This window comes from Carlito syrichta, unplaced genomic scaffold, assembly GCF_000164805.1.
Source record: "Carlito syrichta isolate Samal-C Ts95f unplaced genomic scaffold, Tarsius_syrichta-2.0.1 Scaffold303129, whole genome shotgun sequence".
Classification (NCBI taxonomy): domain Eukaryota; kingdom Metazoa; phylum Chordata; class Mammalia; order Primates; family Tarsiidae; genus Carlito; species Carlito syrichta.
This window is the reverse complement of record NW_007247225.1, coordinates 428,668-441,877: the sequence shown is the minus strand read 5'-3', so window position 1 is coordinate 441,877 and position 13,210 is coordinate 428,668. Positions and strand designations below refer to the sequence as shown.

The following is a 13,210-nucleotide window of genomic DNA, read 5'->3' as shown; positions in this document are numbered from 1 at the left end:
GCGACGTCGTCCGTCAGTTGTCTGACCTAGCCGGGCTGGGCGCACTGTGGTGCGGGTTATACAGCTCTGCTTTTGATCAGGAAGCAAAGAACCGAGACACTTCCCCTTTAATTGCGGTGGGCGGGGTGCGCCGACGCGGCCGCGTTGCTATTGGCGGCCGTTGGCGGCGCGGAAACTGAACCGGCCGCAACGGCCGCCGCTGCTGCCTTGGGCTCCCGGGGCGCCTCTGGCGCCGCCAGCCCCACCATGGCTGCGCAGTGTGCGGTAAGTCTTTTTTGGCGGCGGCCACTAGGCCTCAGTCTCCCCGCTGGGGCAGTGGGCACCTAGGCCGACCGGAGCGATGGCTGCGAGAAGGGCGGGTGGGGCGCCGGGTCCAGGGCGGTCTTCAGTCCCAGTTCACTTCCTGAGAGCTTCCGGCGGACCGAGTTTCTGTGGCGGACACACGAGTCCCTGCCTTTGCATCTTAGCTAGGGAGACACAGGTACGGCCCGACGCAGGTGCGACGTGGGACCAGGGTCGTGCCTTTCTAGCCTGTCTCCCCATCCTGAGCAAGTGGGTGGCTGAGGGAGTCTTGTTGAGGGTTAACGCTAATGCAACGGGTGGGAACAGCAGACCCCTGGGATCTTGAGCCGGCCTGCAGCGTGTCCTGGGCGGCGCCGCCGCTTCCGAGTCCTCCAGAGGCCAGAGAGGAGCACTCCAAAGCCGGTCATTTTGAGAGGTTGCTTTGAACAGGCCTGGCCCTCTGGCTGGGTGGAGAGTCAGGGAGGCTGGACGTTACCCCGTGGCCTCCTTAGGCATGTGGTGACTTAGACAGAGGGTCCAGACTGGGAGCCAGCCCCTTGACCCCTATTCTGGTATGAGGACCACATGCAGGAAACAACAGAGGCAGAGGGTTTTGGGAGATATCCAGGGGCCCACTGATCAAGGGTGGGCTTGGATTTGCCTCTGCTCACTGAACCTGGGGTCGGGCGCTGTCTTCTCGTTCTTCCAAGAGGCTTAGTTGTGGTTAGGAGACTGAATGGGGCAGGTGCTGCACTGTTGCCGCCCTCCACTCCCCCGATGTTGAATGGAGCACTCCAACAGGTGTGTTGGAGGTGGAGCTGGGCACAGAGCTACAGAGCCTTTGTTCTAGTTACAGCTCTGTGGGGGTGGCAGTGGCTTTGCTCTGTCCCAAGGACATCCTTTCCCAAGAGGAGCCTTTTGGCTCCCTGGAAAACCCCAAATGCTTCTTTGAGGTTTCTGATGTTTGGGGTGGGAAGAGATGTTTGGAAGGCTGAGGTATATAACCCTTCAAGTACTGAGACACAAGCTGCTGTTGGGTGAAAAGAGTCTCTGGAATATTCTCCCTGGTGTCTTCCTAAGCAATGTCCTGTATGGCCCTGCTGTTTCCTTGACACTGAGTAGAATGGAGATGATGGTGATGCCACCGTTTTCCTGTCCAGGGCGGACCTTTGGGTTTACTGGCCAGTCTGGTGAGATTTAGGCAATGGAATCTGATTCCTGAGATGATGGGTGCTGAAAGATCCCTGTTTTTCTCTCTCTGGGCTTAAGAATAATAACTTTATTGAGATAGTACATACCACAAAAATTCACCTTTTAAAGTGTATAGTTGTTGTTGTTGTTTTGGGTTTGGAGTCTCACTGTATTGCCCATGTTGGAGTGCAGTGAGTGGCGTGATTACAGCTCACTGCAGCCTCTACCTCCTGGGCTCAAGTGATCCTCCCACCTCAGTCTCCAGGGTTGCTGGGACTACAGGCGCATGTGATTATACCTGACTAATTTTTTATATTTTTTTTTTTTGTAGAGATGAGACCTCTCTATGTTGCCAAGCTGGTCTCAAACTTCTGGGCTCAAGTGATTTTCCAGCCTCAGTCTTCCAAAGTGCTGAGATTACAGGCGTGAGCCACCATGTCTTGCCTTTTTTTTTTTTTTTCATATTTTTTGGGAAATTTTAATGCACATAATCATGCTGTCTGTGAATAACACAGTTTTATTTCTTTATACAAAAGTTGTATGGATATACTGCATTTGGTTTATTCATTCTTCTGTTGATGGATACTTTTTGACTATTAAGAATACTACTGCTCTGAACATTTGTGTATTAGTTTTTGTGTGAACCATGTTTTCAATTCTTTTTGGTATTTACCTAGAATTGCTGGATCATTTGCTAACTAGGTTTAACTTTTTGAGGAACTGTCAAACTGTTTCCACAGTAGCTGTTTTGTTTGTTGTTCTTTTAAAGGATTGTTTTGTTTTTTTCTGAGTGTTTTACATTTTCATGTGATTTTTAGAATCAACTTGCTAATGTCAGCAAAAAAGTCACCTGGGATTTTGATAGAGTTTTTGTTGAATCTGAAGGTTGATTTGAGGCATATTGCATCTTTTTTTGTTGTTGTTGTTGGCATCTCACTGTCTCCCAGGCTGGAATGCAATGGCGCGCTCATGGTCACCCCAGTGTCGACCTGCTGGGCTCTGACAATCCTTCCGCCTCAGAACTACAGGTGCACACTACCATGCCCGGCTAATTTTTAAATTTTTATTGTAGAGATGAGGTCTCGCCAAGTTGCCCAGGCTGGTCTCGAACCTATGGGCTCAGGCAACCCACTAGCCTTGGCCTCCCAAAGTGCTGGGGTTACAGGCTGAGCCACCCAGCTCTAATTTTTTCTTTTGATCTTTTATTGTAGATAATGAGGTCTTGCCAAGTTGCCCAGGCTGTTTTCTTTTCTTTTTTTTTTTGAGTTGGAGTCTCACTCTGTCACCCAGACTGGAGTGCAGTGGCTGCTCCCGGCCACCGCAGCCTCCACCTGTTGGGCTCTGGTGATCCTTCCGCCTCAGCCTTCAGAGTAGCCGGAATTACAGGCATGCGCTACGACACCTAGCTGATTTTTAAAAAATTTTTATTGTAGAGATGAGGTCTCGCTGCCCAGGCGGGTCTCGAACCCACGGACTCAGGCAATCTTCTCACCTCAGCCTCCCAAAGGTGCGGGATTACAGGCTGAGCTACCAAGCCCGGCGCCCAGGCTGTTTTTGAATCCGTGGGCTCAGACAGTCCCCTCACCTTGGCCTCCCAAAGTGCTGAGATTACAGGCTTGAGCCATCATGCCTAGCTGGTATATTGCATCTTAACAATATTAAGTCTTCCGATCCCCATGAACATGGGATGTCTTTCCATTTTTTAGGTCCTCTTTTAATTCTGTCAATGATATTTTGTTCTTTTCACTGTGCAGGTCTTGTACTTCTTTTGTTAAGTTATTCCTAAGTATTTTATTTTTTGTGTGTTCTAAATGGAATTGTTTTATTTTCGGATTGTTCATTGCTGGTGAGCACACAGAAACACAATTGATTTGTGTGTATTGATTTTTATCCTGCAGGCTTGCTGAACTCTTACCAATTCTAATAGTTTTTAATGGATTTCTTAGGGGTTGCTTTCTCCCTCCCCTCCCCTCCTCTCCCTTTCCTTGCTTCCCTCCCTTTCCTTCTCTCCCCTCCTCTTCCTGCCCTCCCCTCCCCTTCCCTTTCATCTCTCCTCTCCCTTCTCCTCCCCCATCTATCTGTCTGTCTTTTTCCTTTTGTCTTTTTCCTTCCTTTCCCCCCTCCTTTCCTTCCTGTCTTCCTATCTTTCTCTGTTGCCCAGACTGGAGTGCAGTGGGAAGATCATAGCTCACTGCAGCCTCAAACTCCTGGACCCAAATGATCCACCTGAGTTGGCCTCCCAAACTCTGGGATTATAGGTGTGAGCCACCATGCCCGGCCCAGGATTTTCTTGAGCATTTTTAACTCCTAGCTGTTGTAGAAAGAGTCCTGGCCCCAGGGAAGCCCCTTCCTCATTTGGGCTTCACAAACTTCACCCTTGTCTTCCCCAGGAGGACCCCTCGTTGGAAAGGCATTTTAAGGGCCACCGAGATGCAGTTACCTGTGTGGACTTCAGTCTCAATACAAAGCAGCTGGGTAAGAGGAGTCATCTCGTCCAGGCACTAGGTTTTGAGCTGAGAAGGCTAAGTTTCTACCTGGGAGGTGTGGCGTGCGGGGAGCAGAGCACAGCTAGCACAGTACAACTTTTTGTCTAGCCCTGCATTTTGCCTCCACTTGCCAGCTCTCTGGGCACTGGGCTTTGTCAGCTCCATTTTACATGCAGAGAGTATGAGGCTAAGTGAGGTTAGGAGCCTTGCCAAGGTCACACAACATTTGAAGGGTGAGACTGGGGTCTGGGCTTTTTCCTGCATGCCTGGTCACCTCTTGGCTCTGTCCTGTGGAATGGGCCCTAAACAGTGACTCCTTTTCCTCCAGTCTTTATCAGTTCTGTTGCCCACAGTAACATTTAACACCTTCTTGTTGAAGAGAACTGCCAGTGAGAAGGATGTTGAGCAAGACCGGGACCCTCCTCATCCCACTTCCCTTATGCTACAGCTGAGTGTCCCCTGAACTGCCCTTGGTTGCATGGGGTTTCACACTTGGCTTTCACGACTGTGCTTTCTTGTTCCCATGGACGAGGCCCACCCTTTATTCTGTCATCAAGGCCCCAGCCTAAGGCTGCTGGCCTTTTGGTACGCTGCAGGTTAAGAGGGAACGGAAGTAATTTCTATTCTGTTTTGGGGACCTCCTCTAGGCTTATTGAGTTGGACCATCATGGGTTGGGCTGGCTCCCCAGCCTTGGGAGGACTTGCTTTCTATGCCCTTGGGGTATGTCTGGGGAAGACCTGGGGCCTCACGAAGAAGAGTTTTCCCAGAGCTCTGGGTTACAGCCCAAGGCTGGCATGTGAAGGGCCTCAGTCTTGTTCCTTTGTGGGCATGCTGCGTGCTCTAGGCTCTCCAAAAGCCTGGTTAGCTGTCACTGATGGTGCTGCTGCCCGTAGGGTGCCTTCTCACTGCCGTGTGTGTGGTTGCCGTGTGTGTGGTTGCCGTGTGTGTGTTGCTTCCCTGCATCCTTGGTGTCCTGGCAGAGGCTTGAGGCCCTTAGGGCTGAGGGTCATAGAGTCACCCACTCTTCTCAGCCAGTGGCTCCATGGACTCGTGCCTCATGGTCTGGCACATGAAGCCCCAGTCACGTGCCTACCGCTTCACCGGTCATAAGGATGCCGTCACCTGTGTGAACTTCTCCCCATCTGGACACCTGCTTGCCTCAGGCTCCCGAGACAAGACCGTCCGCATCTGGGTACCCAACGTGTGAGTTGTAGACTTTGAGGGGCTTGTCGGAGTCTGGGACCCTGGTGCCAAAACCATCCCCACCCAGGCCCCCTACCCTGTCTCTGGACTGGTCACAGTGGGACATCTCTGTTCTGAGGAGGTGCCATCAGAGACTAGAGCTTCATTTGGAGCCCTTCCCTCAGGATTGGGAGAGGGATTCTGGGGACTGACTCCAACCAGACTTGAAGAAATGCTACTTCATGCTGATTACATGTGGGAGGGAGGTACGACAGTTCTCTGCCTGTGGGAGAGGCTCCGGCCTTCCTTTTAGGGAACTGGATACGTAGGCCTGGCTAACTTTGGAAAGGGTGTTCAAGGTGTGAGGAGAGCTTTATGTGTTTGTAGGCCCTCATGTCACTGTTATGGGTAACTCTTGATGCCTGTCCTTGTAGCAAAGGTGAGTCAACCGTGTTTCGTGCACACACAGCCACAGTGAGGAGTGTCCACTTCTGCAGTGATGGCCAGTCCCTCGTGACAGCCTCTGATGACAAGACAATCAAGGTGTGGTCGACTCATCGCCAGAAATTCCTGTTCTCTCTGAGCCAGCACATCAATTGGGTCCGCTGTGCCAAGTGAGCATTGTCCTGTCTGGAGATACTTGGAAGGACCTGGTGGTTAGGCGTTGACACGGGGGCTGCTGGTTGCCAGCTTGTGACTTCGGGCAAGTTACTTAGCCTCTCTTTAATCTTCCTCAGCCTTGGTTTCCTTATCTGTAAAATGGGAACAGTAATAGTTCCTGCATTGTAAGTTGTTGAGAAGCTTCATTGAGCTGATGCAAGGCACATAAATTAGTCCATTGTCAGCCATAGTGACCCTCTTACGTCTGTGCTGACGTAGTACAAGCTAAATCAACAGGGGCCACCTAGTAACAATAACAACGAGACTGGGCGTGGTGGCTTCCGCCTATAGCCCCGTACTTTGGGAGACCGAGGCGAGAGGATTGCCTGAACCCAGAAATTCAAGATCAGCCTGGGCAACGAGGCAAGACCTTGTCTCTACAATAAACAAACAAACAAAAAAATTAGCCAGGCATGGTGATGTGTGCCTGTAGTCCCAACTACTTGGAAGACTGAGGTGGAAGGATTACCTGGGTCCAGCAGGTTGAGGCTGCAGTAGCTGTGATCATGCTACTGCACTCCAGCCTGGGAAAGAATGAGACTCTGACTCAAAAAAAAAACAGAAACAAAAAACCCAACAACAATAATTAGGTATTGCCATTACCTCCACTGTACATTTTCTTCTTGTGCCTCATGACAGTTCTACAAGCTGGGTAGTGTCATTTCTATTTTGCAGATGAGGAAACAGAAGCTTAGAACAGTACAGTGTCTTGCCCCTGGGTATACTGTGTGTGCATGGCAGAGCTGGAGTTTGAATCCAAGTCTCTGGCACTAAGCCTTGCCTGCTTTCTTCTGGGGTGTTCTTCTCAGCGGTTGATTGTGCTCCAGAGCTGCCAGATAGGGACCCAGGCTTTTGAGGGGGCTTGGCCTGGAGGCTGGCCCTCCTTCTGGCCTGGGAGCCAGTGTTGTGCAGATGAGGGGAGTTGGGTGACCCAAAGGACCTTTCAAGGTTCAAGAACTGTAGACACAGATATGCCTACTTCTAGTTTATTTACTTCCTTTCAACAGAGCTTTCTTGTGGGTCAAATATCTGCTTCAAAGGAAGGGACTGGAGGTGCCAGGGGACACTGGGAAACCATGGGAGTCAGAGGTTGGAAACTCTTGAGTTCTATTTTCCTGGGGACCTTATGCAAGTTACTCATTCTCCAGGGCAACCTCATTCTTTTGTCCTAGAAGGCCCCTGATTGCTCTAAGTTGTTTCATGACCAGGATCCTGAGAACAGGAGGGCCTGGCCAGCAAACTGGGATGTTAAGCTCACCCTGGGCCCTTGGTGGTGGGTCCCCAGGACCTTCATGCCTTTTTTGTTGGTGGATTGTGTTTTTCTGACCCATACTTGAGTCAAATGTAGACTTGGAGGACCTGGGCCCAGGACAGCGATACCTTATAACCACCCTGCTGATATTCAAGCAGTCATTACTGACTGCGTATTGCCATGTGCCATGTATGTGCTGGGGCTCTCTGCGCATTGTGCCACTCCATGCTTATCTTACCATGAGGCTGGCACCGTGCTTTTTCTCTTCTATTTAGTTATTCACTTCTATTTATTTTTTCTCTGGAGCAACCAGAAAGAACTTTTCTTTTTCTCTTTTCTCAGAGTTTAAATGGGGGAGGAGAAGTTGGAGCATGAAATTGATAAGAAACAAAAGCAAGAGCAACATGAACGATCAAAAGCTTCACAAATTCAGGAAGCAAGAAATAAAACAGTTTTATAACATTTGAAATCTAGTCACAGGTTCTTGAAAAACTCTTTAGAGAGAAATGGTTATCAAGTGCTAATGTTATCATTTTTAATAACAAAATGTGATTAAAATGTGACCAAATAAACACAAGTAAAAATGATATTTGCCTCACATGATATGATGCATATGTTTCTGGAAAGGTATATTAGAACATTCAAAAATTTAAAAATTGCTCAGTCTTGGTGAATCACACCTGTAATCTCAGCACTTTGGGAGCCAGGGTAGGAGGATTGCTTGAACTCAGGAGTTCGAGACCAGCTTGGGCAAGATAAGAAGACCTTGTCTCTACAAAATATAAAAAAATTAGCTGGGTGTGGTGACATCTGTGAGCCAGGATTGTGCCACTGCACTCCAATCTGGATGATAGAGACCCCACCTCAAAAAACAAAACAAAAAACAACAAAAACATTTTTTTAATTGACAAATAAAATGGTATATATTTATCCCGTACAACATGGTGTTTTGAAGTTTATATACATTGTGGTATGGTTAAATCTAACCAGTGAACAAATGCATCACCTCATGTATTATCATTTTGGCACCATTCTTATCCATCCATCTTGTAGAGAGGGATTGCCAGTCACTCAGGGCCACTCAGGGACCCAAGCAGAGCACACAACCTCAAGCAGTTCCTAGGGTCAGATAGTAGGCACACAGGGATGGGTGACTGTAGAAGGCCCGTGACATCTGTTAGTCAGTGGTGTGACTTATGCCCTATCTGGTTCAGATTCTCTCCAGATGGACGGCTCATCGTGTCTGCTAGTGATGACAAGACTGTCAAGCTGTGGGACAAAAGCAGCCGGGAGTGTGTCCACTCGTACTGTGAGCATGGCGGGTGAGTCCCCAGGTGCCATCTTCTACCTGAAGATGTTTAAGCACAGAGCACAGACCTGGCCACAAGGAGACCTGGTAGCTTTCAGTGTCTGGAACCATGGGGGCCAGCAGCCACATCACTTGTTCTTTGGTGCCTTTTGTGAGGGGCCAGAAACCAAGCTCTGTGTGGATAGAAGGTTCAATCCCTTCTGCATCCCTTAAGTCACAGGAGCGCTTAATCTCAAGCCATGTAATTCTTTGGGCCTCTCTTTTTTCCCTTTGCTTTTTAGTTCTCAGAATTACATGTCTGTTTGTGGGCAGTTGACACCCAGTCGCTTACACTGCATTTAAAGCTTTTTAGTATGTTTTTTTATGGTGGTGATGGAGTTACAAATGAAAACCTTATCAGGCTTGTGTACAAGATGGTGGCGTTCATATTGTGCCACATCATCGAGAAAGGGAGGAGCCTGCATTTGAGTAGGGACCCCAGCTTTTGCCTGCCTCAGTTAGGCTGGGAGCCACTGTTAAAGCTTCTCATGAGAGCTGGTACCAGCCTCAGTATCACATGTAGGTGTATCGAGGGCTCTTGGCTTGTCTCCCAGAGATAGGCAGGCCAACAGCCCGGTAGCCCTGCTGACCTTCTTACCTGAGCCTCAGCTGTCAAGATCTGCCCTGCAACCAGCCCTGCCAAGGGTGGTAGCTCCAACTCTGAAAATCCCAGAGCAGCCTGGCTGACCTTTGGGTCTGAAGACAGCATTCTCTACTTGTATTTAAAAATTGCTGGTGGTACGTAGTCCCTGGTAAATCTACCTTAGTTCCCTGCTGGGCACTGATTTCACCTTGTGCTCCTCTTGCTCTCCCTTGGCCACCTGGTATAGAAACGTGGCAGAAAGGAGGTGTCAGGGTCTAGAAAACAGCATGAGCAGGTGCAAGGGAAGGGAAAGCTCTGGATTTTTTTGGGTCCATCATGAATCAGGGCAGACCTCTTATAGTGCATGGCGGCCCCTGTCTTTCCAGCTTTGTCACCTATGTGGACTTCCACCCCAGTGGTACGTGCATTGCTGCTGCTGGCATGGACAACACAGTGAAGGTCTGGGATGTGCGGACTCACCGTCTCTTGCAGCATTATCAGCGTGAGTTGGACAGCCTCCTGGGCCTGAGGGCAGCCATGGTGGAATTGTGCTGGAGCCAAGCATTGTTCCATTGCTGTGGTGCTTAAATGGGCCTGAGGATGGCCTTGGGTGGGGAGGAGTCCCAGATCTGTTGGGAATCCAAAGGGGTAGTCTGTGGTATGACTGTCCTGGCTTGGAACCTTAGCCAGGAGATGGAGCATGGTGCTACCTGGCTTTCGTCAAGCCTTTGGTGCCCACCTATGAGGTGGCAGAGTCTCACGCACACTGCAGGGCCAGATGGGCCTTTGGCTCTGGCTGCCCTTGGGGTCTAGGGCTGTGCCTGCTAGTTTAATTGTAGCCCTTGGAAGGCAGGGTGGTGGGCAGAGGAGATGGGCTCATGTCCGGTTCCAGGTGGGAAGTGCAAAGGCAGATTGGGTGTGCTCAGGATGAGCTGGCTAAAGGTGTTGGTATATGGAACTGGCCTGAGAACAACTATGACTGGGCAGGGCCTTAAGGCACCACAGTTCTGGGGATGGGACTCAGGGAAGGGAACTGGTGAGGGACTATGGGAAAAATTGGGATTGTACAGCAGACAAAAGAGGGATGGGTGAGGCTGTGGGCTGAGACCAGGAAGGAGGCAGAGCTGGGGTCGTTTGAAGACCTGTGGACGTTGACCTGGGACTAAGTTTAAAGTTCATAGGCTCACTTCCACAATCCACAGCTGGATAGGAAGGCTACAGCTGGACACAGATAGGGACTTGAAGTTTAGAGCTCTCCCTCAACACCTTCCACTAGCTCTTCCTAGCTGATTCTTAGAGGTTTGAGGATAGCACGTTTTGGGGGTAACCAAGGTGAGCAGACCTTCCCAGAAAGGAAAGAAGATCCTGGTCTTGAAAACATGGGTGGAGGCAGGTCTCTGTAGCTGTCTTTAAATGCCAAACTTTGTGATGTTGGGCAGGTCACTTGACTCCGTGGGCGCCTGGGACAATGATAGGGCCTGTTTCACAGGTGACATTGGGAAGGTTCATGAGTTGACTCATGTCAAGACCTGACAGGGTGGCTGGCACAAAATGAGAGGAGTGAGGTACGGTGTTAGTGGTGATGATGAAGACCTGAGATGCTCAGTCTTGGGCCGGGTGTCCTGGAGTCTGATATGGTGAGGCCAACCTGGTTGGTTAAGGCTTGCAGTACCCCATATCACCACCAGGTGGCAGGGGCCAGCCACAGAACCAGTTCTTTCCTACACAGGGAGCCCTGGGATTTGTCACTGATGCTCTTTCAGACAGAGGCTTCTAGAACAGAGCAGCAGGGAGGCTTGTCTCCATTGGGAGACCACACCTTTTCCTTCCTTCAGCCTTAGAGGCCTGTTCTCTGCGCTGGGCCAGGCTTGAGTTAAGGGGAGGGGAGGGGGATTGGGCATATCTAAACCATACAGTTACAGACCAGGGAAGGTGGGCAGGTGCAGAGATGGCAGGACTCAGACAGAGAGAGATGGGAAGGGAAGGTGCAATGTCAGGGTGCATGGTAAGGGGTTGATAAAAACCCTCATGGGGTTTGTGAGGATCTGATGGGAACCCACGTAAGTATTATAATATAGGACTGGGTACATAATTTGTACTACATAAGTATTGACAATGGGAGGAGAGGATCTCTAGGTAAATCTGGGAGGGTCCAGACCCAACTCTGATGGATCAGGAGCTGGGGCCTGGTGTTCATGGGAAAAGCAGCAAGTACCCATTGGGGAGGGCCTTGAATGCCATCTCTGGCCCAGGGTCCCAAAGATGTGGCCTGACTGGCAGTGCTGAGACAGGCCTTGTCAGTCAAGGAGTGAAGGGAAAGGGACATCTGAGAGGACAGCAGTACCCAGATCCCACTTGGGTGGGGGACTGGTGTGTCCTGGTGGGTGGGCTGTTTGTGCCCAGTGTCAAAGTGTTGGCTGGCATCGAGGGGTGGTGTCAGGCTCAGGGCTGGGTTGTGGAGATTGAGCAGAGGCTGAAGCTGACCCTGTAGGGGTAGAGGGGCCGACTGGGCCCAGGGATCTGGGATGTGAGAAGGGCTGAGGCCACATGCTGGGCCTCTGCAGTTGAGGGGTTAAGGAACAAAAAGATCCACAAAGCAGCCAGAGTGAGGAGTATGAGCCCCATCTTCCAGCATGGAAGGGCTGAGGAGGGCAGAGCCAGAGGAGTTAAGGAGAGTGAGTTTCATGAAGAGAGTGGTCAGGAGATGGAGTGATACAGAGTAGCTGAGGAGTGGTGGGTGTTGGGGAGAGACCCCTGGGATTCTCAAGAGGGCAGGCTCACTTGGGTGGATCTCAGTGATGGCAGGGTAGGGAGGTATAAGTGGACTCAGATGAACCCAGCAACCAAATCCTGAGGGTGTGGGCTGATAGACCCCACGAGAGATTACAGTCTCCTTGTGCTGCCATTCTTGCCTCTTATGGTGGAACTACTCAGTGGGTCTGAAGCTTTTTGTTCCCAAGCCACCCAGTGTAGATAGGAGGCTTAGAGAGACTTAGAGTTGCCCTAAGCTCCCTGCCCAATGCCATGGCCTTGGTCGGTGTTCATGGGATAGCAAATTTATCCCATAGCCTCTAGGCTCACCTTCAGGGCTCACTGAGCCAGGTTGATCTGAGCTCATTGGATGGAGAGGACATACCTCTCATCCTCTTTGCTGACAGAAGGAACTAGCCAGATGTGCTCAGGTCTAGGGGCTGAAACTAGTGCTGTAACCCTCTACCCAAGGGGCTCCCCCACCTCTGGAGATGCAGCAGGATCTTTTTGGAGGCTTAGTCCCCAAGAAGGGCTCCCCGTAACTCTGGCAGCAAATGTCTGATCTGTTTTCTATCCTTGATCCCTACGAAATCCAGGAGAAAGTTTTTAAGGACACAGTGACATCTAGCATCTACCCTAGTGACTCTGGATGGGTTCCAAGCACTTCTTGAGTGGCCTGAGGGTAATAGGCTCTTCTGAGAGAATTTGGTTAATGATACTGCAGTGTGTGGCTAGCAAGCCGCAGGCTCTCCGTGTCTAGCTGTCCCATGGTTGTGCTCTATGGAGGATACTTCCTATTCCGGCTCTGGTTGTTGGAATTGAAGTCTGCTTGGGGCTTTGGGCTACAGCAGGCAGCTGGTGCCATTTGCCTCAGGCTGGCTGACTCTGCTCCCAGGCAAGGAGTTTCTTGGCTCTGGCCTGTCACTGCAGGGAGCAGTTCTGATTTCCCAATTCAGAAGCAGTCGACGGGCTGGTAGAGCCCTGGGAGTGCCAATCCCCATGGAGGTGGGTTAGCTCCATATGCTCTGAGCCCACGTTAAGACTGTTCAAACATCTGAGCAGCAGCCCCCGTCCCAGAACCTATACCATGCTCTGTGGTTTAAGGCGCATGCAGGTCAGTGACAGGGCTAGGTGGCCATTAAAGCAGAGCTGCTCCCCATTCACAGACACAGAGTGTGCAGCTTGCCCACAGCCATGTAGCTGGGAGCTATGGATCTGGGGCTCCACCGCAGGCCTCCAGGTCTGGTGTTCTGTTGGCTACCTCACACTGGGTTCCTTGCACTTTGATGACTAGTCATTTACTTCCCAAGGTCCCTAGGAGAGGTGGGCTTCTTGGCTGCTGGCAGCAGGACTTGGCTTGGCCTGGCCTCAGAAGCTTGAGTTAGAACTCACAGTCTGAGCCGGGCTCGGTGGCTCAGCCTGTAATCCCGCACCTTGGGAGGCTGAGGGGAGTGAATTGCCTGAGCCCGCGGGT

The 13,210-nt window shown here is 50.7% G+C and overlaps 1 protein-coding gene across 2 annotated transcripts in view; it reads left to right on the top strand.

Annotated features, from left to right (window-relative positions):
- The first annotated feature begins 228 nt into the window (after positions 1-228).
- POC1A (POC1 centriolar protein A) overlaps positions 229-13,210 on the top strand; it is a 75,048-nt gene continuing 62,066 nt past the window's right edge. For both annotated transcript variants that reach the window (XM_008057805.2, XM_008057804.1), the window contains exons 1-6: positions 229-264; positions 3,864-3,948; positions 4,992-5,163; positions 5,577-5,756; positions 8,269-8,376; positions 9,372-9,487. In XM_008057805.2, coding sequence (XP_008055996.1) covers positions 247-264; positions 3,864-3,948; positions 4,992-5,163; positions 5,577-5,756; positions 8,269-8,376; positions 9,372-9,487 — 679 coding nt within the window. In that variant the 5' untranslated portion in view covers positions 229-246. The remainder of the gene's footprint in view (positions 265-3,863; positions 3,949-4,991; positions 5,164-5,576; positions 5,757-8,268; positions 8,377-9,371; positions 9,488-13,210) is intronic.